At 58.6% G+C, this 24357-nt stretch overlaps 2 protein-coding genes and 1 pseudogene across 3 annotated transcripts; 1 reads left to right on the top strand and 2 right to left on the bottom strand.

The window, feature by feature from the left end:
* Nucleotides 1-4746: 4746 nt before the first annotated feature.
* On the top strand, nucleotides 4747-6782 carry LOC311169017 (GTPase IMAP family member 5-like; the record flags this gene model as incomplete). Its single annotated transcript, XM_084230718.1, has 2 exons — nucleotides 4747-4789; nucleotides 5911-6782. 2 exons carry the CDS (start codon nucleotides 4747-4749, stop codon nucleotides 6780-6782), a joined length of 915 nt encoding a protein of 304 aa, XP_084086844.1.
* A 571-nt stretch (nucleotides 6783-7353) lies between these two features.
* LOC311169018 (GTPase IMAP family member 3-like) lies at nucleotides 7354-14888 on the bottom strand (annotated as a pseudogene). Its single transcript has 3 exons — nucleotides 14852-14888; nucleotides 9874-10514; nucleotides 7354-7484 (listed from the first exon to the last, which is right to left on the bottom strand). The product of its transcript is annotated as a GTPase IMAP family member 3-like (transcript).
* A 3533-nt stretch (nucleotides 14889-18421) lies between these two features.
* On the bottom strand, nucleotides 18422-23646 carry LOC311169019 (GTPase IMAP family member 7-like; the record flags this gene model as incomplete). Its single annotated transcript, XM_084230719.1, has 5 exons — nucleotides 18422-19130; nucleotides 19484-19554; nucleotides 20905-21051; nucleotides 23338-23486; nucleotides 23568-23646. The coding sequence occupies 5 exons, from the start codon at nucleotides 23644-23646 to the stop codon at nucleotides 18422-18424; spliced, it is 1155 nt and encodes a 384-aa protein (XP_084086845.1).
* Between the last annotated feature and the right edge of the window lie 711 nt (nucleotides 23647-24357).

Below are 24357 nucleotides of genomic sequence, written 5' to 3' on the forward strand. Positions count from 1 at the left end.
CGAGGAGGCGGGAAGGAACAGGGAGGGGAGGAAGAGGTGCAGACTCGCCGTGGGGAACATGGGGTTCCGGGAGTGGGGGGGAGAGAGGGGTGGTATGGGGGGAAAGGTAACGTCCCTCCGGCCCCAGTTCTGCTTCTCCACTTATCTCTGCAGCCACCGAGATTAGGGAGCTGAGACTCATCACGTCTGCGGCTCAGGAGACCCTCCCCGCGGTCCCGGGTCTGGCTCTGGGGCCCTCGGGTGTGCGTCAGGCTCAGGCTTTTGCCCCAGCCCGACTCCCGCCATTTTGCCGCCTCTGAGAGACGCAGCCGCGGCCGTGGGGTTGGGGCCAGGTCCAGGCCTGGCCCCTCCTCAGCCCCTGAGCAGCACTGGTCTGCGCCTCACCTGAGCAGCTCTGCCTCCTGCTCAGCGCTCCCTTCTCCGTCTCCCCCAGTCGCTCCCTTTGCCAACTAGCCTCTGGGGAGACCGTCACTCAGGAGGGGCCCAGCTCAGGGCAGGGGGGCTGGTGCGCCTGGGCAGAGGGAGGCCGGTCCCTCCGGGTCCCCCAGGCGAGCTCGGGGCTGGGGTGAGGGGGCCGAGCTCCCTCCCCGCGGCCTGGGCTGTGGTGTCTGTTCACACGCTGAGGCAGACACGGTTGTTTTCACACTTGGGAAGTGCCCAGAAGCTGCGTCTCCTGGGGCAGAGCTGAGCTCAGAGAGAAGTGACATGGACAGGTCTTGTGCCCGGGCCTGGCGGGAGCCGGGCTGAGCTCTGAGCCCGGGGTGTCAGGACGGGGTCAGGAAGCAGCAGCCTGTCAAGGTCACGGCCAGGGCTCCGGGGACCACAGGCTGCTTCCTGCACGGAGGGGGCCGGGGCGGGGTGTGAAGGGGCAGCAGCAGGCCTGGGGAGCTGCTCCCTGCACAGCCTGAAGCCTGAGGGGGGACAGGGCTCCCCAACCCCCACCCGCCCGCGGGTCACACGGGAACAGTCAGCCCCTGGCGGCTCCCACTTTCCTCAGGACACGCGCGGGTCCTGGACAGCTCACCCGCCTCCCGCTCCAGCCTCGTCTACACAGCCTGACCTCGGCCTCCTGGGGCTCCCCCCCCCCCTGCCCCCCGGGAGCACCGAGAGCTCCCTGCGGCCCCAGCCCCGTCCTCACCTTCACTCCCCCCCTCCCCAGGCTCTTCCTGGGGCCCCGGTGCAACCCCCCTCCCTGGGGTGTCCTCTGGCCCCTCAGCCAGCAAGGCCTGCGCAGTGTCGCCCCGCAGAGGAGGAGAGTAGTGACGGGGAGTCGGGGGGAGATGGAGAAACCTTATTTTTAAAAACTATTTTTGAAATTGAGTGATCACGTAATTAATTCATTAAAATTTATTTTCTTTCTCATAAAAAGCAGGGGCGGGCGCAGCTCCGGGGGGGCTGGCAGCGCCAGTCGGGGCCTCGGCGTGGAGCTCACGGGACCCGCGTCCTCTGGGGCGGGAGGCCCAGCGCCCGGAGAGCTCAGGGGGGCCCGACGCCCCCCGCCAGGCCCCGCGCCCGCCCCGCCCCCGCCCCCGCCAGCGCTGCCCCGGCCCGAGGGCTCCGTCTCCCAAGGGTCCCTCCCCCCGCGCGGACCCTGCCCGGGCCGGGGGCGGCCGAGGCCGGAGGAGACGCCCCCCGCGCCCTCTCTGCGGGCCGGACCCCGAGCCCCATCAGCCGTTCCGGGCCCACCCGGTGTCGGTGTTGGAGCCGCGGGGCCACCGTGACCCCACCTTGACCCGGGTCCCACCTGAGGCTTCACCTGCGCCCCTCCCGCCCCGGCCCCCGACAGCCCGCGGCTCCGGAGGACACGGCCCGGCCCTCGGGGTCCGACCCCGCAGCCACCGAGATCAGGGAGCTGAGACTCATCACGTCTGCGGCTCAGGAGACCCTCCCCGCGGTCCCGGGTCGGGCTCTGGGGCCCTCGGGTGCGCGTCAGGCTCAGGCTTCGGCCCAGCCCAGCTCCCGCCATTTTGCCGCCTCTGAGAGACGCAGCCGCGGCCGTGGGGTCCGGAGAGGAGGCGCAGGCCTGGCCCCTCCCCAGCCCCTGAGCAGCCCTGGCCTGACTCTCCCTCTCTTGGCGTCTTTGTGCTGACACGGAAGCAGGAGTCACGCCGACCTCCATGCTGCTGACGGCGCCCCGCGAGCGGAGCTGAAGCACGGGGCTCGCCTGGACGACCAACAGCGCCTGCGCCTCCTTCTCCGGGCGACCCGCCTGCTCTCCCCGCCAGGTCATGCTCTCTGCCTCCGAGTCATCCTCCTGTGCCGTGTCCCCCACCCGTCTGCCTGGCTGTCCCCAAAGCCCCGCACGTCTCCAAACCCCTCCTTCGGGGGCAGCCCCTGAGTGACGTCCTCACCCCAGCCCGAGGGCACAGGCCCCTCCTCCCCGCCTGTCCACCAGGCCCTGGACTTCAAGGCGCCCAGCTCCCTGCAGCCCCAACTCTCGTCATAAAGATACAAAAAGTTGACTTTTCCTTTGAATAAAGGCAATCAGGGAACACAGGCGCCCCCTCCCCATCACCGTGTGAGTGTGAGATGAACTGTGGTAACAACTACTGGGCTGGCTGACCCTGGCGTGTGAGGACCAGCGTGACTGACCCTGAGACCATGGGTGCGGGGGGTTTTCACAGAAGGGTTCCCGGGCTGGGGCGTCTCTGGGGTTTGCCTGTGCTGCGCCTCCGGCCGCCGAGCTCAGTGCTCAGTGGATCATAAAATCGCTCTCTTCTTTGTGAATGGAGAGACTTTCTGGGTTGGCAAGAAATTGTTTTAAATTGTTTCCCCCGACTGTTCTTACTTCAGATGTGGAGGGAGACATGCACAGACTCTTCGGGAGAGGCCCCTGTCTGAAGCTACACTGTGCTCTCCGGCTCACTGTGCAACTCAATCGTTTTATGCTCATTGCTCTCATGTTCGGGGATCCTTCAACAGGCAAGTAGCGGGGCGATGGGTCCCCACTTGAACACACCGCCCTTAAGCTCCAGCCCCTGAGCGCAGGCTGGTCTGACCAGTGGGAGCGCAGAGCCGCCCTGCAGCGCATGGAGAGCTGGTCAGAGGCGCCTCCTGGGAGCCGCTCTCCCCGCCCCCTGGGGACTACAGCACCTTTCCCTCCCTGGTAGGAGAACCTTCTGGTGGCTGCAGCTTGAGGAGGCAGGGCCCGGAGAGTCGGCCAGAGCAGGGACTCCCGGGATGGGGGGCGAGGGGGGTGACGGGGACCCCACAGCGGTGTTCTGGGTGGAGGGGAGGCCTTTCTGCATCTGGGCCCCGTCACTGCCTTCTTAATTTTTTTCCTCCAAATTTGGCTTATTTTAACAAGTTGTGAAAAGGAAATGGGGGGGGGCCGCTGACTAGGGCAGGTTTAGCAGGAAGCTCTGGTTAAGGGGGAGCTGAGTCTCCCAGGACCTGGTCCTGTTTGTGACAGTTTGTGATCCCGGGAACAGATTCCCTTCTGCTGGGGGCTGGGGACCCACTCCGCCATCCCCCCATTTTTCTTTTCCCTGCAGCTGTGTTCTGCGCCATTCAGCCACACGCAGGCTCCTCCTTAACTGCATCCGCCAGGCTTCCTGCTGCGCCCTCACTGAGCACCACTGGCTCCCGGGTCTGTCCCACCCTTCGCAGACAGGAGTCTTCCAGAGGGCCATGCTGTCCCGTGCACAGCCTCGGAGCAGCTAGCCCGCAGCACTGCGCCTGGTAAGGGGAGCCGGGGAGGGTGCCTGCGACTAGGGGGACCCAGAGTGCACAACTTAGTTCTTGCCTCTGGTTTCTGGTGGGCTTTCCACAGGTTACCCCACCTCCTGGTGATGGTGGGGAGCATCTGGGCAAGAGCAGATCTAGGTGGGTGGAAAACCAGTTTGGGAAGCAGCACCCCACAGTCACACTCAGCCACGGCCACTGCGCCGGCCTTGGCCAGCAGATCCTCTACTTCTTAGCCCAGGGGGTCTCAGGGCCACGCAGGGTTCCATAAAGCTGGAGCAATATTTTCAACCCGGTTGTCAGATAGGAAATGGGAACCCCCAGCACTCCCTGCTGCGGGAACCAGGCCAGGACACACACCTCATCTTACCCTCCTCACTTCTCATTTCCCTCCCTGCAACCTGTCCCGGCGTACCTGTGGAGCAGTGACCCTGGGGAGGGGAGCAGGTCCTTGAGGCCCCATAGGGCAGATGTGGCCTCAGTATCTCCCACCCCATGAGCTGCATGTTCCCTCGTCCCCTCTGCCCCCTTCTCCCCAAATACACACTCATGGTGACAAGATGAGGGACTCAGCCTGAGGCCCACCCGAGTTCAGGGGAGTGGGTGGAAGAAATCCATCCCTTTATCGGCCGAGCCTGTGTGGGAAAGTGTCACAGACTCACACTCACGGAACTAGAGCCGTGACCTGGGTCCCGGAAAACACAGGGATGGGCCAGAGGAGTGGAGGAGACTCTTAGGGCGCTTGGCCCCTGTCCCCCCAGGGGAATGCGTTCTTTATTTCATGCTTTCTCAAGGGGGGAGGAGACCCTCCGTGGATTTGTTTAAAAACAGTTTCTGCTTTCTCGTAAGGAGTGAGAAGAGGGGAGAGAGACCCTCCAGTCCAGTGTGTTACACAGCCTCCCCCCACCGCTGCTGAGTGATTTACAGATGCTTGAAAATACAATAGGATCAGAAAATGGCCCAAGGAGATAGTTCCCCGAGGATAACTATGCTCAGGTGTCTGAATGTGAGGTGTTCTCAGACCTTCTCGACTTTTCATTTCTGTTTTTATTCCAGAAGGGAATGGAAGACCTTCAGAAGAGCAGCTACGGGACTATGGCTGAAGGTGAGAAAGCCCCAAAGCACTGGAGACCTCCGGCCCTGGGGGTGTGGGGGGCTCACTATCTCCCCCACATGCCCCTGCCCCTCCCTTAAACACGGCAGCAGAAGCCAGTGGTTTTAACCTGAAGGCGAGAGAGGCAGCTGCCCTTTGTCCCCCGCCTGCCCTCCACCATCACACACCCTGGGGTGGGAAACGTGGAGATGAAACTTCTGGCCACAGGGCAGAGGGTTTGGAACTGAATTGTGAGACAATGATTTCTGCTGCTGCTTCTGCTCTCAGCTGAAGAGAGGAAACCTCCCCCATGGAGGTTTAGTTATCATTTTGGCTACAAAGCATTCGGGCTCCTGAAGGACAGGAGAACCACTGCAGCAGGAGGAATAAACCAGGGCCCTGAGGAGCCTGAAATGAACTAAATTCATCGGGGCTCCCCAAAAGCGGGAATCCTTGGTTCTCACCCTCTTCACCCCTTCAACATGCTAGTTCTTGGTTCCACGTCACCCTCTCCAGCACCACTTGTTTTACAATTTCCCGATTCCTGTCATCCCAGTAGATGATCCTCCCAGCACGTGTCCTGGAACATCTTCTCAACCCCTCCGAGGTCACTGCCAGGGTCAACTCAGACCTTCAGGCTTCTCCATTTCAAACACCCAACTCCCCACCCAAAGGGCACATCCCCCCAACTGACCCTGGGTGGAGGTCATGAGGCCCCGACCTTGAGACTCCCTTTCTCCCAGGCTGAGCTGTGGGTGCTTCCACCCGAGCACACCAGGGGGTTTTCTCACTCTTGACTTCTAATCCACATTATTCAGCCTGAAGCTGGTAAGAACCATCCATGGAAGCCCTTTTCCTGCAGGCCCGTGGACTGGTCTGGAGGATGGGCATGGGGCCCCTCCTTGGAGCAGCAAGATTTATTCTGGGCTGTGGGTACAACCGGGCTTGCCCTGGGGGTCCCCTTCTGCCCACGAGCCTCCTACGTTGCCTACAAACCTTGACACGTGTTCCAATAGGACTGTCCATTTGGGAAAGAGGCCCAGGGCGTCCATGAGGAGCTGTGACCAGAATCCTCAGAATTACTCAGTAGGGCACAAAAAGCTCCCTCTTTCTTTCACACACAGGCTGTGCAGAAGATGACAGGTCCACAGCTTCGTCCTCACTGAGGCTCGTGCTGGTGGGCAGGACGGGCTGCGGGAAAAGCGCCACCGGGAACAGCATCCTCCGCCGGCAGGTGTTCGAGTCCCGGCTGGGGGCCCAGGCCTTGACCAGGAGGTGCCAGAGGGAGGCGGGCACCTGGAACGGGAGGAGCCTCCTGGTGGTCGACACGCCCCCCATCTTTGAGGCAGAGGCTCAGACAAGGGAGATAGCCCAGGACGTCGGGGACTGCTACCTGCTGTCCGCCCCCGGGCCCCACGCGCTGCTGCTGGTGACCCAGCTGGGCCGCTTCACGGAGCAGGACACGCAGGCCGCGAGGAAGGTGAAGGAGGTCTTCGGGGCAGAAGCCATGAGACACGCGATCGTCCTGTTCACCCACAAGGAGGACCTGGAGGACGGGTCCCTGCACGATTACGTGGCCCAGACGGACAACCAGAGCCTGCGGGCGCTGGTCCGGGAGTGCGGGGGGCGCTACTGTGGCTTCAACAACCGGGCCACGGGGGAGGAGCAGAGGGCACAGCTGGGGGAGCTGATGGCCCTGGTGGAGCAGCTGGAGAGGGACCTGCAGGGCGCCTACCTCAGGAACGACCTCTTCTCGGAGGCGGAGCTGCTGTCGGGTACGGGCGAGGCCTGCGAACAGGAGTCCAGTGCCTTCCTGGCCAGCGTGCAGGCGCAGGTGAAAAAGCAGAAGCAAGAGCTGACAGAGACCCAGAGCTCGGGGGTGATGAGGGGGTTCCTCAGAGTCCGGAGCTGGGTGTTGTCTCACCCCAGAACTTTTGCCTTCATTGGCGTCTACGTGTTGATTTTTGTTGCCCTTTTAATTTACCTTGGGGCTGGCAGCCACTGAGCACGCATGGCCTGGCTCTGCACACGCCTTCCCTTCAGAGCAGCTGAGTGTGCCCCTTGGAGCTTCCCTTCCCTTTGTGATGGCACTTTCTGCCCCTCCCCCGGCAGGATCACAGCCCTTTTCAGTAAATAAAATCTAGAGGAAAAGCTGGCGTCTCTGGTTGTTGTTAAAAATTCTGAGGGTGACCCCAATGACCTGGCCACAGCCCTGGAGCAGGGGGTCTGCAAGAAGGCGGGGCCCTGAGATGCTGTGTGCACCTGTGCCCCGCGCCCCACTCTCTGTCCTGCTGCGGAGGGAGGGGAGGCCTCAGGGACCTTTATTTATGGACAACGGGCTGGTTCCCCAGGCTGGCGGTGATGGAATGCGCCTGTCCCTGTGCCCAGGAGACAGCGAAGGGACTGGAGGGAGAATCAGGCCATGGGGAGGCCAGAGGGGCTGAGGGACTGTGGCCACGGAGGGAGGGGAGTGGGGGCAGCCACAGGCCAGAAGGGCTGAGCCCGTGAAATGCCAGGATGGAGAGGAGCTCATGGAACTCCCCAAGGCCATGAATCCTTGTTTGTCTTGGGTGACATCAGCCGTTAAACACCCGAGGACCTTCTGAGGTCATGACCCAGCCCACAAGCGCAGGCAGGGCGGCTCCCATCTTCTGGGAGTAAATGGCCCTGGTTGAGCTTCGTTGTAGGCGACACCGTTTATCCCGGTCTAGGCCCAGCCGTGTGTCATGTGAGGGCCCCAGAGCAAGGGTGGGGCACCCCATTTGAGGGATGAGATCTGGGCCTCGGCCAGGCACCCGGTGGAGATAGGAAATCAGAGGAGGCGTCCCAGGGGCTCCCCCACCGTCCCCCTCCGGGTACCCGCTCCACACCCACCCTCTCTGCCCCCTGCACCCTGTGAGGGAGGCCCACAGACACCCCAGACAGCCTGCGAGGGTGGGGCGGGGTGGGCACAGGGCTGGTTCAGTGACCCCTGTCCATCGCCCTCCGTGGGCAGTAAAGCTACTCTGTTACTCTCCAGGGCTGCAAGTAACTGATTCCCAGCCTGCGCAAGGGGCTCAGGTGTAACTTCCTCAAACCCTTGAAGAGTTCTCAGGCCAAGGGCCACCTCCTCCATGCAGCTTCCCAGATTGCCCAACCTAATTTGTCCATCCTTCCTGGCTCCACTTGGTCCTGCTCCACGGACACTAAGACATGACCATGAGTGTCCAGCTCTCTGCTGGGCGCCAGGAACATAAGGTAGATAACACAAGGTTCCTGCTTGGAAGAAGTCACTGTGTGGTTGGGGATGAAGGCATAGAAAAATGGGGTAAACGTGATTTTGCTTGGAAGTGGGGTGTCAGCCAACAAGAGGTTATACTGGGCCCTTCAGAGGCTCCCTGGACAGGGTGGTGCTGGCCTCTCCCGGGAGTCACTTCAGGCTGAGGCAGGCCACAGCCCAGGAAGGGAGTGGGATCAGCCATAGAGAGAGGGTGCAGGGAGGGATGGCACTGGCAGGGCCTGGGCTACCAGGGCAAGGGCTATGTCACAGGGCAAGGGTTGGTGTACTGGGAAGATTGCACCGGGTGGTTGGAAATACAAGACAAGCCTGGGGATGGGGGAGTATTGGGGAGAAAGAATTCCCTCTGGGGGATCAGAACCAGGGCTGTGTGGATGGGAGCAGTGCAGGGAGGAGAGGGTGGGTCTGAGGCACAGAGGAGGTGGAGGGACAGCAGTCGGGGAGGCAGCCAGGTGTCATCCTGGGCATCTGGTGACTGTGCTCCCGTCACTCCCAGGGCCTGCGGAGGGAGAGCAGAAAGGTGAAGATTTCAGTCTGGATGTGTGGCCGTGAAGGCCTCTGGGGCATGTCCAGTCTGGGAGACAATCGCGGGGGGGTCCCATCCTTCCTCCAGGAAAGGCCCTTGATGCGTGACCCAGGCCTGAGGAAGTGTGAGGGGCGGGGCTATGGGAGGGTTGCTCCTGCCAGGGTGCCGATGGTCATTCCCAGGCTCCCACGGGGAACAGAGCACCCACACTTTGCCCACAAGCAGCGCTGCCTGTGACCCAGAGGGCCCCCACCTTTGTGGACGTCCGAGGAGGGTGAGGTTGGAGCGTGACCTGGAGATAAGCGGCCGTGGAGAAGGGTTGGCCAGCCCTTTACTCAGGGGGAATGTTCAAGAAAGAAATTCCTGAGGAGTGAGCTCCTGAGCTGTGTGTCCTGGCTCCGGCCATGCCCTCCTTGCCCCGCCTCCTCCCCCCTCACCCATCCTCCCAAACAGTCCTGTCTGAGCATCTGTCACTTCATTCAGAGTCTGTGAGCAGTTACCTGGCCAGGCCCCTGGTCCCACCTAAATCTAAGAACGAGAAATCTGGTCACTTGTCCCTGAGGCCAGGTCCTCCACCCTGACGCGTGTTCTCATATTTCAGAGGAAGCGTGAGAGGCTTAAGGATTTTTAAAAAAGAAATATGGAGTCAAATGCTTTCAAATGTAGGTAAGAAAAAGACCAAAACTCAAATACCTTAATCAATAAGGGGATTTATTCTGAAATAATGGGAAATTCAGAGGTCAGTTGGGCTTCGGGAGCAGTGACTCGGGGGTTCAGGTCTGTGTCATCTCTGTTCTACTCTCAAGCACTGACTTCACCCCACCCTAGTGGCAAGATGCCGGCTGGCGCTCCAGACATCACCCTCAGATCCAAGAAGGATCTGAGACAGAGACTGTCTTTCTGAGGGACTCGTTGGCCTAAAACGAGGCATCAAGCCCATCCATGAGCTTGTCGGGGCAAAGAGACTAAGGTTGGCGCCTGCAGGCCACCAGGCGGCCCGGGGCTGGGCTGTTGTCCTCTGCTGGGGCACAGGGCTCGGTGCCAGCCAGGCAGAGTCCAGGCCCCCCAGGAGTGTCCGAGGCAGAAGGGAGGGACCTGCAGGGACAGCAGCCTGTTCTCTGTGGACAGGACATTCATTCCAGAATCGGTGACTCGGAGGACTGTGAACCCACGGGGTGTTGTTCAGAACATGCTCTGATGTGCAGATGCCAGCTGGAGTGAAAGAGGGTGGAAGATGGGAGAGAAACAGGAACAAGTCAGTAGAGCAAACAAGACAAACACCCCCTTTTTCACAGAGTGTCTGGTCCTTGGAGGGCTCAGAGCCCCTGAGGAAGGAGGTGCCCTGCAGCTCCCTCTCCAGCTGCGCCACCAGGACCATCAGCTCCCCCAGCTGCACCCTCTGCTCCTCCCCCGTGGCCCTGTTGTTGAAGCCTCAGTAGCGCCTCCCGCACTCCCGGACCAGCCCCCGCAGGTTCTGGTTGTCCGTCTGGGCCATGTAATCGCGTGGGACCCGCCGTCCACGTCCTCCTTGTGGGTAAACAGGACAATTGCGTGTCTCATGGCTCCTGCCCCGAAGACCTCCTTCACCTTCCTCGCGGCCTGCGTGTCCTGCTCCGTGAAGCGGCCCAGCTGGGTCACGAGCAGCAGTGCGTGGGAACCGGGGGCTGAGAGCTGGCAGCATTTTCTGATGTCCTTAGCCTTGGTTTGAGCCTTTGCCTCAAAGATGGGGGGCGTGTCGACCACCCGGATGCTCCTCCCGGTCCAGGTCCCTGTCCCCTGCTGGTAGGTGCTGGTCACAGGCTGGGCCCCCAGCCAGGACTCGAACACCTGCCGGTGGAGGATGCTGTTCCCGGTGGCGCTTTTCCTGCAGCTTGTCTTGCCCACTAGCAAGATCTTCAGTGGGGCCTGCCCTGGCCCTGAGCTCTCTCCTCCTCCTGTGGGGGCATGAAAGCGGGTTTGCCTCCCTCTGGGTTCCTCAGCTGAAACCCGTCCCCAGCGGGAGGGCCTCTGGGAGGAGGTTTGGTTTCCATGGGGTCGTGAGGGTGGAGCCCCCGTGATTAGGGGATAGTGTCCCTGTAAGTAGAGGAGTCCAGGGGCCTCTCTCCACCAGGTGAGGACACAGCCCCAGGAGTGGGGTCCTCCCCAGACGCAAATCCACCAGCACCTTGACCTTGGACCTCCCGGCCTCCAGACTGAGAGAGATTTGCTGCTTCCCACCCAGGCTGCGGCGTCAAGGAGGCCTCATGCCCTCCTGCCGACACGGGGCTGCACCGAGAACTCCAACTGCCCCTCAACATAAACTAGAAGGCAAGTCAGGCAGGGCTGGGAGGACACATCACCCCAGCTGGGCAGAGCCCCCGGGCTCTTTCCTCCACAACTGCCGCCGCCCTTTCTAGAACCTTCTCTCTATTTTGTTCCCACCCAAAGTGATGCTCAGGGCCTCCCACAACCAGGAGTTGATTGGCCCCTACTTTCCACTCCTGTCGTTCCTGCCTGATCTCTGCCTTACAAAATGACCCTAAACCTCCAGAGAGAAAAATTAACTTTCTCTTTGACGGCTGCTTTGGCAGACACGGCAGCGCCTGGACCGGACAAGCAGGTGACCCGCCTGAGCACGGAGAGGGACCGACCCTGAGCTGAGCTCCAAGCCTGGCTGGAGCCAGGAGTGACGAAGGCAGACGAGGGGCTACAGGGGAGTCGGCCCCCACGAGAACTCAGGCACCAGAACTAAGAAAAGCCTCCTCCTGAGTCCCCATGGGGGAGCCGCCCTGGGCCAGCCAAAGAGCTTCAGCCATGCCCACCTCCAAGGGCCCCTCGCCCACTCTTCAGACAAGAACATTTAGCTCCTTTGTTCTCACCTCTGGTCCCCAAACCCACATAACCTCATTTCCTTTATGAATCAGGGAGGCTGACTTGAAGGCATCTCCCCCTCCTTGCCAGTCCACCCACAGCAAGCTGATGTCTCCCGGGCCTGCTGTCCTGACCTGACCGGGCACCCAGGCAGGGACCCTGCTGGGTGATGGGACCACCTCGCTGGCGTGGACAAAGTAATGAGGGCAGCCAGCCCAGCGGTGCCCAGGAGGGTGCAGGCAGGTGAGAAACTCGCTTTGTGAAGGGGAACGAGGCCCCAAGGGGCCCCCCTGTAGCCACGCCCTCCTGCTGTGGCTCCATCCTGGCTCATGGGAGGGTTAAACCAGTCTTTAAACAATAAGCTGTGTTTCTCTATGAGAGTAAAATAAACACTTCACCTGAGCAGGCCTCCCTGAGTCCCGCTCCTGAGTCTCTCTCGTCTCTGAAATGGGAACGTGTGTGCGGTGCTGAGAGGAGGCGACGAGACGGGAGGACGTCAGCAGAGCAGAGCAGGCCTGGTCGTGAAGTCAGGTGGAAAGCGAAAGGCAGTTCGCAGCCTGCTGGGCCGGGGCCGCCTGTGACTCTGGGGAGGGGGAGAGAGGGAGGTGCCACCGGCCCCTGCCCAGGAGCCTCCAGGCGCCCAGGCCCAGGTAGCAACACTGGGCACACTTGAGAGCATTTTGCATAAACACGAGAAAGAGGCTCGTCACTATCACCAGAGGGCGCCACCTCGGCTCGTTTTGCTCAAAAATTCACCTTCTGGAAGATGTTCTATCGGTCATCTTTCAATGTGCACTTATTTAGGTCTTTAAAGTCTGTAACTCTGGACCACAGTCATTCAGGAATAAATGGGCCTGGAAAGCCCAAGTGTCGGCGCCGACAGAGTGTCACTGGCAGGCCTGGGAGGGAGAGACGGAGACGGGGTCACACAGGGTACAACGAGCCTTTACCTGGCAGGGCCTCGACTCTCTTGGGGCGACCCTCCCTCCCTCCCAGGCCGCTTCCCGCCCTGGCTGCCGGTCTCCCCAGAGAGCACCAGGGCAGTGACAGATGGACACACGGCCCAGGCCGAGCTGCCAGGGAGGGCGGGTTTCGGTGTCAGGAACAGAGCCGTGGGCGTGCTTCCTCCCCAGCAGCTTCAGGGGAGCCTGGGGGACCTGGGAGAAGCTGAGGAAGAAGGATGTCTTGTGTTCGTTTTGTTTTTAATAGCAGCTCCGTTCTTCCTCCCCCCACGTCTACAATGCTTTTGTGCAAACCAGATCCCCAGCAGAATCAGCCCAGAGACACCCAGGAAACCTGGGCCCAGCTGAGGCCCTCGCCACGCCCTCAGCCACCACCACCACCCTGGGGGCCAGCGTGCCCCACACGGCTCCCTCTCCCCGAGACAGGGTCTTTTGTTTGTTGTTCTTTTTACTAAGGAACTGCTGGTTGGTAACTCTGAGAATGATTTAGGGACAGGTTTGCACCTCTGCAGGTGTCTGTCACCCCACCCAACCCACCCCAAAGCCCCCACAGATTCTACCGGGTCCACTGCCCCCCTGGCCCCGGAAGCCTCAATTCTATGGTCAGATTTCTAGAATTTTTTTTTGCTTTCGTTTTCTCTGTCGTTTTGTTCTTTATATTCCACAGAGAAAAACAACCCGGGGTGTCCTTCTCCTTCCCACTTCTCCTGGCTGCTGTGAGGGCTGAGCTCGGGGCTGGGTGGCTCTGGCCTCCCTGCTATTTCTCATCAATGGCCTCGGCTCCCCCACGCACCCTCTGAGGTGGCCAAAGGGCAGGACTTCCCCGCGTGGAGGTGAACCCACATTTCCCTGGAGACAGTAGCGCCCACCATGGGGTGACTCGGCCAGAGTGAGGCCTTTAAGGGGGGCTGTGCTCCTCCATAGCCTCCAGGCCCTTGGGGTGGGGGGCCTTGTGGGGGAGGGTGGGGTGAGCTCTGAAGCCCCCCTCCGTACCCAGCCCCAAGATGAGCGGTAAGTCTGCTCGCTCCTCCGGCGTGTGAGCTCACGGTCGTTCCCGGAAAACAACTCGAAGCGGAGGTGAGACCAGGTAACCTCGGTCCTCTGCTGGGTGTGGCGCGAGGCCAGTTCTCTGCAGGAACCACACAGGCCTCCTGCCCTGGAGCAGGCCGGGCTCACAGGACCCCCTCCCAGCCAGCACAGGGGCTTCAGCTTCTCAGGTAACACCTGCCGTCATCCCGAACGCGGGGGGCAGAGGGCGTGCTTTGGCATGTGCAACACGTTATTCCTCTTCACCCTCTATCATTCCTCTGGTGTCCCGTTTTTGTCAGAAAAAAAAAAAGATCTAAAGGTCAACTGCTCCAAATCTCAATGGCTGTGTTGGGGACACACGTCAGCTCTAAGCTGGTTTGCCATGACTATGTCTACCCCTGAAGTCGCCCCACCCAGGCGCGGCTCACGTCTTGCGCCCACTCGGGGAAGGGCACGTTCAGAGGCGCCTGCAGCCACCTGCCTGCGCCAGCGGCCAGCGTCCCGCGGGTGGGCCTGCCCCGGCCACGCGTCACCATGGGGACCAGGCCCAGCTCCTGACCAGCTGCTGTCTGCCGGCCAGAGAAGCTGATCACTGCCGCAAGAACCTTGGTTCTCTCTCCAGGACTTCCTGAGGGGCCGAGCCTGAGTCGGGGTGTCTCTCCTTGGGACGCCCCAGGCCTTCCCTTCAAGCTGCCCATTCTTTCACTTGGTGGCTTTTCTGTAAATCCTAGGTAATTTTGTTGCAGATTCAAGAAAGGCCTTTGAAGGAAAGAAAGGAAACCTGAGCTCCTCTGCCCACACCCACCCTGCCCTCTGTGGTCACCTCCACGCCCCTTAGGATGCCTCGCCCTGGAGACCCCTCATCCCGGCTGACTGTTCGCCCCCAGGTGCTCCTCGTGCTGGCGAAAGAAGCATCAGCAGTAAAGGGGGGGCTGTTCTCTGCCCTGTCGCCACAGGGAAAACAGCAAATACCCCTGGAAGAAGCCCGTGTGACATCGTGCTCAACAATCGCCGATTTGTCACACAAAAATAACCTCCATGTGTAAGGCCCTGCAGGTGGGTGACCCCCTTATTTACCAAAGCACCCCACAGTGGGAAGGAACTGAAACCTGGTGACCCCCAAGGCCCTGGACTTGTCAGGGTGCTTCGGCGGACCCCACGGAGATCAGTAACAGTTCCTCCTCCCCCACAGACGCGGGTGATAAAATGAAACAAAACAGCCAGAGTCTGGGAAGATCCTCTCATTTAAAATCACACGACACGCAGAAAATCCCCCGCGGCTGTGTCACGAGCAGGTGAGCGGCGCCCCTGCTGTCTGTCGTCAGGTGGTCGTGAATGTGCCAAATGTCTCCTTTATGGTGTCGGGCCTTAGACAGCTCCTTCCTGTCCCGTTACCTAAACATGGGTTACTCGTGCCCACACAGCAGTACCGGGCTGCTCACGATGCTTCACAGCAGCTTTGTTCATCCCCAAACTGGGAGGCAAGTGGAGAAGTGAGCGGTGGGTGGTGGGTGCTGTGCAGCCCCAAGGAGAAATGAGCTACCGCCTCGGAAAGATGGAGAAATCGCCAATGTCATGACGAAGGGAAAGACACTGGCCTGGAAATCCTGCCTCCTGCATAAGTGCAGGGTAAAGGAGTGTCAGGCTTCCTGCCCTCCCGCCATCAGGATGGATGATGGACCCTGCGGTCCTGAATGCCTGCCTGATGGTGGCACCCGGAGTGGGGTGTGGGCATGTGCTGGTGGGCACACCTGGGCTGGGTACACCTGGGCTGAGAGACTGGGCTTATAAGGGCGGCATCAGGGGGACGCCAGGAGCAGAGCAGAACCACGAGAAGAGAGAGAAGCAGAGGCCATGTGAGACCGCCAGGGAGCCCTGGAAGAGTGGAGAGTTGCTGGGGGCTGGGAGGCCTTCCCCGCCTCCTGACACCACCCCCACCCCCACACCCCTGCCTGCCATGTACCTGTTAAATCCCAATAAAAGCCCACAAAAGCCACCGATAGCTCCAGGACTCTCTCCTTTACCCCGTCTGCATGGGATCATAGAAAACCTGCGCTGTCCCTTCCTGCCCCTACAACAAGCCAACTGTGGGGCTCTCTGGAAAAGGCAGGGGGAGGAGACACTCAGGGGTTAGTGGCTGCAGGTGGGGGAAGGGGATGCGCAGGTGGAGCACAGAGGGCTTCTGGGCAGGGGAGACTAATGGTGTCACTCCACATCCCATCCCTATCCGACGGGAGCCCCCTGCAAACTATGGGCTTTAGTTAATAATGCTGTGGCTGTATCAGCTTATCAACTGCAGCAATTATACCTCATTAATACGAGGTGTTCATGACAGGGGAACCGTGAGCAACTTGACTTTTCTACAAGCCTAAAACACCTCCCCCAAATTAAAGTCTATTTATTTTTTTAAAGGCCGGACGAGAGGAGGCGAAGATCAGGAAGGGGCTGAGGAAAGGGGGGATTGAGAGAGAAGGTGGGATGGGGAGGGGGTGGGGTCCAGGAGGGGGTATCAAAGGTGAGAAAGGGTAAGAGGAAGGGGGTGGGGGAGCAGAGGGAGCAGAGGGAGAAAGGACAAGTTATTTGCATGTCGCAACCCCCTGCCTGTGGGGACTTACACATGGGAGAGACAGCCAGGAACACTCAGTTGTGATTTGACATAAATAATATGACTGATATAAAGATAAGGATGTTTCAATAATTGTTAAGTTTTGTACTGACTCAAGGAGCTGCTCCCCCTCCCCACCACCCTTCCAGGTGACTGACAGCCCAGAGTGGAGACTTCATCCTCCCTGGCGCACACACAGTGTCTGCTTCACTGGGTTGCTTTGTCGTAGTTGTTTTGTTTTCGGCCTGCGGCGCCACCGTGAGCCACGGTCCAGTGATCGACAGTAGAGATGATGCAAAGATGTCCTCGAATATAGGTATATACAAAATATGTGTGCCTCCCTGATGGCGCAAGGGGTGGGCACCACACTATGAGGCAATCCACAGCCTCTACAGCACCCCACAGGGCGCAACAGACCTCTCCTGTCTCCCCGCTGCTCCCCTCTGCAGTGTGTTTCAGTCAGTCTACCTGTTCTACTCCCCACTCTGTCTCTGGTGAATCCTCTCAACCCCCACACCTCTGTCCTGTACCCCAGTTCTTGTATTAAAAAAAAGCTAATATGTAGACATACAAAATTGTAGAGACATAAGCTATGCTATTTTGAAGTCTTAAATGCTGTGTGAATTGGTATAAAGAGGTATAAATAATAAGTCAACTGATTCTTTGTCGCAAGGGGTCAAGATGCAACCTATGAAGCTCTCCACAGCCACTGCAGCACGGAGTTCCATCCCCAGCTACCCACATGGCGCAGCAGACCTCTCCTGTCTCCCCACTGCTCCCCTCAGCAGTGTACTTCGGTCAATCTGCCTGTCCTGTTCCCCGCTCTGTCTCTCATGATTCCTCTCACCCCCCACCTCGGCCTATACCCCAGTTCTTCTATGCATAAACAAATAAATCTTTAAAAAAAACCTACAATTTTAAAACCTCTAAAAGATTTACCAAGAAAAACTAGAAAACACCAAGTCCATCAAAATTAAGAATTTTTGTACATCAAAAATCACGATCAATAGAGCGGAAAGGCAGCTCACAAGGGGGGACAGGGGTCTGCTGGTCACGTCTCTTACGGGGCTGATGTCCAGACCACGTCCATCCCACAGCTGAAAAGATGACCTGGTGTAAAATGGGCGCGGGGTCGCGGGGGTCGCGGGGGTCCGGGGTGCGCACAGCACAGTATCTGCTTCACTGGGTTGCTTTGTTGTCGGTGTTTTATTTTAGGCCTGTGGCGCCACCGTGAGCCACGGTCCAGTGACAGACGGTAGAGATGATGCAAAGATGACCTCGAATGTAGGTGTATACAAAATATGCTAATGTGTAGTCATACAAAATAGTGGAGACATAAAGCTGCGCTATTTTGAAGTCTTAAATGATGTGTGAATTGGTACAAAGAGGCATCAATAATAAGTCAGTCAATGATTCTTTGAAACATCAACACAAGTTGAGGCCTCCCTGGTGGCACAAGGGGTAACGATGAAGCTGCCCACAGCTACTGCAACACAAGTTTGGTCCCTGGCCAGGGAGCTACCCACATGGCGCAGCAGACCTCTCCTGACTCACCTGCTGCTCCCCCCAGCAGTGTACTTTGGTCAGTCTGCCTGTTTTGTTCCCCACTCTGTCTCTGGGGAATCCTCTCACTCTTCCCCATATGTCTGGCCTGTACCCCACTCTTGTATCCATAAATAAATAAATATTTTTTCAAAAAAGTTTGAAAACAAAAAAAAAACCTAGTGGTTCAAAGGAAGAATCATTTATTTTAATGAATCCCATGTGGACGGGTCTGGGGCAGGGAGGGCTCATTGCTGCTCTCTCAGCCTCATGGGCCCTAAGGGCAGCTGGAGCGTCCCCTGTCCCTGTTCCTCACTTGTGCTGCAGATGGAAGGTCAGCCTGGATGGGCCCGTGGGTGGACCTCCTGTCCATGGAGGGTTCTCGGTGGTCCCGTGGGCTTGCTCACCACATGGTGGCCGGTCCAAGGGTGAGCACCCAAGGGAGCAGGGGGCAGGTTCCGGCTCCACCTGAGAAGTCCCTGGGGCTGCGTCAGCCACCTGCTGTTCACCCACGTCAGGCAGGGAACACAGACCCCACCGCTCAACAGCGGGAGCAAGGTCAGGGTGCAGGGACAAGGAAGACAGGAGACACTGCCATGGACTCACGTGGGGACGCACGTACCCCATTAGCGTCACCACAGACTGGGAAGGAAGCTGAGGCTGACATTACTCCCAAAACATCTGCCATATTCCTGACAGTGTATCCTTGATCCAATTCACAGTGTCGTCAAGCACACCATCCTTAGCTTCATTCCTTGCATTTTTGCTCTGCTCTTCCCATTGCCTCTGCAGCTCTTTGATTTTCCTTTCCCTGTCTTCCCTTGGTTTATCAGCATCTTCCTTTTCTACCTGTTTAATTTTTTTTATCTCTGTGCTCTGTGTACTTTTGCTTCAACTTCTCCTCCTTTTCTTTGAGCTTTTTCTCCATCTTCTTGTAGATTTTGCTAGAGAAGTACAGCCCTCCGTTGCGCTGCACCATCTTCTCTATCAGCCCCACCAGCTCCTGCACCTGAGCCTCCTTCTCGGCCTCCCCCGCCCTGTTGTTGAAGGCGCAGCAGCGGCCCCCACACTCCTCGACCATGCTTCTTAGCGGCTTGGGTCCCTGTGCTATAAACTCACTCAGGCTGCCATCCCCCAAATCATCCTCGCGCGTGAACAAGAAGATCATGTGCTTCATGGCGGATTCCCGGAAGATGCTCTTGATCAACTTGATAGTTTTCTGCTCCTCCTCTGTGCAGTAGGTGAGCTGCATCACCATGACAACGGCGTGGGGCCCCGGGGCCGAGGCCAGGATGCACTGACTGATCTCCCTGCAGGTGGTGTCCAGGCTCCCCTTGGTGTCAAAGAGCCCCGGGGTGTCGACCACATGAAGCCTCCTCCCCTGCCAGACCCGGGATTCTGCCTGGCACTTGCTGGTAACAGCATGGGCTGCAAGTTTAGATTTAAATGCTCTTCTCCCCAGGAGGGTGATCACTGTGGCACTTTTCCCACTGCCGGTTTTCCCCATGAACATGATCCTCAGAGTGTTGTCCTTACTGTGAGCCGTGGTCACCGGGTGGGTCCTGGAGGGAAATGTGAGGAAAGAGAATCAGCAGCGTTGGAAGCCATGGCGCGTCCTGACTAGTGGGGTTTACTCTAGGAACCGAGTGGGGAGGTGGGGCTGGGGGAGCTCAATGGGAGAAACATGGTTCATAGAACCTGTGAGGAGCCATTCTCTCCCAGTCACCCCGCAGGAGAGCAGCGGGACATGCTTCTGATCTTTCTCCACCTATCCAGCACCAGAGGCGGTGGACACGCTCTCACTCCCAGACCACGTTGGCGGGGGTGGGGGGAGTGGGAGGGGGTACGGTCAGCACGGGGAGAAGCAGCCAGGACAGGCCGGGAGGGTAGAAGACACGGGGTGGCAGTGACTCACCTGGGGGGGGCTTCGCAGGGTGCTGCCGACGGGGGGACCGGGCAGGAGGCAGCACCCCCAGCCGAACTGGCCTGAGGGTGGGCGCCCCTGGAGGGGTGAGGTAGGGGGGAAGGCTGGGCTGGCCGGGAGGGCAGCCCCCTCCCCTCATGCTCCCTGGGACCTGCCAGAGGGTCCAGATGTCACCCCCAGAAACGACGCCCCGCGACACCACAGGAGACCGGCCTGTGCCCCCCAAGCCTGAGCTGGGGAGACGTCCCCAAACTTTCCCCAAAACACGACGCAAACCGGGCCCGAGGGGGACACCTGGACTTGGGGTGTGTGGCTCTGACCATGAGGCCCTGGGCCGCACCCCGCCTTCCTGACAGCGGGCAACAGCTGGGGAGAGGGGGACCTCGCGGTGCTTCTGGGGTTCCCGAGACCCCGGGGGATGAGAGACAAGTGCCACCCCGCAGTCAGGACTTGAGGACATGTTGGAGAGGGGGCGCCAGGGAGAGACCCCAGGCCGCGGGGTCCCCCAAACATGTCCCCCGTGACCCTGGGCCCAGAGGAAGGGTCTCCGGGCAAACCCCGTGTCCCCCCGCAGACAGTGTCCGGCAGGTGCGGGCTCCGCTCCGGCCCCGGGGGCCTCACGGGCAGGTCCTGGCATTTCAGGGTGACAGAGGCCCCGAAACCACGGCTCATTTGGAGGGGGCGCCCAGGGTGCGTGGCAGAGGGTAAGCAAGAGAACGAGAGGGTAAGGGGGGGTGGAAGGAAGAGGGCATTTTGTGTTTTGATTTTAGCATGATGTAAATACTGTACATCACAACAAGGTCATATTGAAAATTCCTTCTTAAAAATGAAAGGAAACAAGGGAACAGACCCGTGTGCCTGAGAACATCACAGGAAGAACTACACACAGGAGACACTCCAAGTGATTCAAAACACATTAATTGCATGAAAACCTCCAGCAAATGCATCCCAAGGTGGAAAAGAACCAAACTACTTTTAAGCTCTTCTTATAATTCACCACGAGTAATGTCGGTGTGATCCTGAAGTTGTGTGGATCTGTCTCTGCACACACTGAACACACACACACACACTCTATTCGAAAGATCTAGACTAGGACACACCCTTTATTGCTTAGAGTCCAGCTTCTGGGACCATCTTCCAGAAAGAGGAACTTGGGGTTCTCCCAGGAATCCCTGACTGACAGCCCGAGACAGGGAAGGCACAAAGTGATGACCTGGGTCATCTTATTAGATTTTTTTTGGCCTCTTGATTCAAATGAAATAAACCGTCAATGAAGCATGAGATGAGCAATTAAATCTAAACACTGACCTGTGGAGGTCACTCCAGTAAATCTCCTGGTTTCCTGACACATCTCCCCCCACGCCAGCCCCCGCCGGTGCTCTCCTCCATGTCCCCCCAACACTCACACTCACACTCTCGAGGTGCATCACCACACCCACGGCCCTCTCGGCCTCACCTTCTCTGCAGACGATGAGTCTCGAGTTCTCCGGGAGAGCCCTGAGCTGCTGCCTCTGCTGCGAGTGAGGACAAGTGAGTTCCTCCTTCTGGAACCCTGAGCCCTGGGCCACAAGCACAGGAAGCTCAGGTGAGCGGAGCCAGGATGTGCATTTGCATTTACAGAGAAAAGGGAAATGTTTCCCTGTTGCTGGACTGGCCCTGCAGGTGGCTCAGCTCACACCTTTCCCTCCTTGCACCTGTCCCGTTGCTGGTTTTCAGCCAGGGGCCTTAGGTCACAGCCAGCCCAGGGGGCCCATGGCCCCCACCCATGTGCCCAGTCCAGGGTGTGCTGGCCTCTGCCCTGAGACCACAGACCATTCCGGGATGAGCCCTGGGCTCCCCGCAGATGGAGTTTCCATGGCTGCCAGCTCAAGGTCCACCCAGTCCCCAAACTTAAGTTATTCCCTGGGTGACTCTGGGTTGTATTTACCACAACCAAACATGTCTGTGATCTCATGGAGTTACCATGTTCTTTTCTCTCCTTGTTTGTGGGGAGAACACTCCTATTTTATGGCTATTTACTAGTGCTTGTTGTTCTGGGCAGCACCACTGCCAGTGTCGCAGGCACTCCTTTTGGTGAACACACGTACCTGCTTCTGCTGGGCTCCCCTTGGGGTACAGTAGCTGCACCCTGACTATTGAGGTAGGAGGTTCCCTAGCCACTACCAGGATTGTCCAGGGTGGTTTGACCCGCTTACATTTTCCCTAAATACCATGTGAGAGTTCTGCTTGCTCCACATCCTGACAATCTTGTTCAAGTTTTTTTCAGGTCGATTTTTTTTTTTTACATAATTTTAAAGGTTATTCTTCAGTATTTTATTTTTGGTTATTTTAAAAATGACAATTTGTATCTATTGGGCTACTGTTTCATGTTAGTCAATTTTTATAGTTTTTATTTCATCTTGCATCCTCCACTTGAAATTGGTCTCGTTGTTTACAGGAGTTCATCAGTGTATTCCCTTGATTTCCTCAGATATATGATCATAGCATCCACAAATAATGATAATTTTGCAACATCTTTTCATTTTTCATAGATGCAATTTACTTCTTGGTGCTGATCACGATCCTGAAAGACACAATCCCAAACCCCAGATCCAGAAGGTCAAATCCTGAAATCTAAAATCTCGGAGCTCATGGTCCTGAGTGATCAAAATGTTGAAATCCTGAAGGCCTCCATCTCCGTGGCAATAAAGAGAAGAAAGTCCACTAAATCTAAGAGAGGTGAGAGCTGGGCTGGTCGCAGGCGGGTACTCCAGCGGGTGGATGGGAAGGACTCTCCGTGTCCCCTCGCAGAGCTGGCACATGCGAACACCGCACAGGGAAAGGCAGAGCCGGGAAGATCGTTCTCACTGGTGCCGAGAGAAGAGGACCTGGCTCGGTGTCCACGGCAGCGCCATCACCAAGCGGCGCCTACGTCCTGCTGACAGCGCTGCAGACGGCCGGCTCGCTCCAGACGCAGGCACAGCAGGTGCTCACGTCTCTCACACAGAGCAAGCCCTTTCCAAAAGGCCAAGAAATTTTGCTTCAAAATTAAGCCATGTCTCCTCTGTGTTCAGCCCTCTGGACACCCTCCATTAATTCCCTCCTCAGGGCGTGGGGGTGATAGTCTTGGTCCCAGTGGACACACAGTACCTGGGGCCAGCAGCCTGGTGAGTGCCTGTGTGGGGGTGAGGGGTGTGTGAGGGACAGGTGTGTCTTTGAGTTTGTGTGTGCTGTGTGTGTGTGGGGGGTGACGGTTGTGTGGGAATGCTTGGTGTGAGTCAGTTGTGTGGCGTGTTTGTGCATGTGTATTTGTGTTTCTGTGCACGGATATGTTTGTTCCTGTTACAGATGTGTGTGTATGTGCGCGTGCATGTGCGTGTATGTGTGGTGGATGAGTGTAACTGTGTTGTGTTGTGTGTGTGTGTGTGTGATGAGTGTGATGCTGTGTGTTGTGTCTACACGTCATATTTAGGTGTTATGTTGTGTACGTAGGTTCGTGTGAGTGTCTGTGTGTTGTGTGAGTGTGTGTTGTCACCTGCTGTGCATGTGTTTGGGTGAACAGAGAGTGCCCTGGCCGCCTGTCTGAGGGGAGTTGCTGCTCCTTCCCGGGGACGTGTCCCGAGTTCGCCGTCATCCTGAGAACCCACCGGGGAGCGGCGCCTGCGGGTGTCTGTCTGGAGACAGAACTACCCCAAGCAGCACCCCTGGGGGCCTGGTCCGGGGCAGGGCTGGGGAGAGGCAGTGGCTGGGGTGTGGCTCACCAGGGGCCTGGGGTGCAGGATCCTGGCTCCCAGGTGCCTCAGGGCCCCGCCCTAGCCCAGCCTGCCCCTCTCCGGGAGGAGGAAGGAGACTCGTGGAGGAGGCACTGCCGCAGCCACAGCAAAGATGCAGAAAGCCGAGGGCAAGGGGCTGAGTGTCTGCACTTTGCAGAGACTGTTCCAGAAGCCCCTGGGGATTAGACGCCATGTCCCTGAGAGTGTCCGGTCTGGGAGACACTGCTCATAGGCCTGGAGTTCTGCAGAGAGTCACAGCTGACTGGGGAGTCACCATGAGCGGACATTACACCCCACAGCCCTGGGCAGCTGCTCCCACCCACTGGCTCCTGGGGCTGGGGGTTGCAGCGCGTCCATGACCCAGAGCAGCACCTCTGGCCGCAGGGTAGGGGCACTGTCCATGTAGGCCCCTGAAGTTGGGTCCCACACCTGGAGACTCTGTCTGACTGCAAAGGTCTCTGGGTGTCCTGGATGTTCTGGAAAAAGTCCTGGGCCATGGGGATCCTGTCCAGGCTCCCAGAGAACATCAGCAGACCGGACCCCAGGGCTCCTGAGAGAGGGAGCCGGGTCAGTCCCTGAGGAGCCTGGCCAGGCGCCCACCGCTCTCCACCAGCAGGGTGACGGGTTGCTGGGAGGGACACGGCCCTACATTTCCAAGAGGACTAAGACTTGATCTGAAAAGTGTCATGAATGTGCTGGAATCTTACTGGGGAAGAGAATCTGGTTCCACCAAGTACTGACACTCTGGGGACACTGAGGCCCAGGCAGCAGGGCCCCCCTGACTGTGGTTGTACAGATGAGCCCCAGGTCTCCCACTGTCCTGCCCTGGGGGGTGGGGATGCTGTGCATGCTGTGTTCTTCCCCCAGACCTGGACCCCCCCTCTCATGCCCACATAGTGCTCACTGCCAAGTCTCCCCCATAGGTGAAGCCTGGACAACATTCTGCCCCAAGAGCCAGATACAGCCCCTCCCAGCAACACCTGCTCCTGGCCTCGGGCACAGACTGGCCACCAGGTCTCCTGCTATAACCCCAACTGCTCTGGGCCCCTGTTCCTCCGTCCTGCCCACAGAGCACCCCGTGGCCCCTCTTTATCCAAGTGCTACCCATTCAGG

The sequence above is a fragment of the Talpa europaea genome (assembly GCF_964194135.1).
Source record: "Talpa europaea genome assembly, chromosome: 3".
Lineage (NCBI taxonomy): Eukaryota > Metazoa > Chordata > Mammalia > Eulipotyphla > Talpidae > Talpa > Talpa europaea.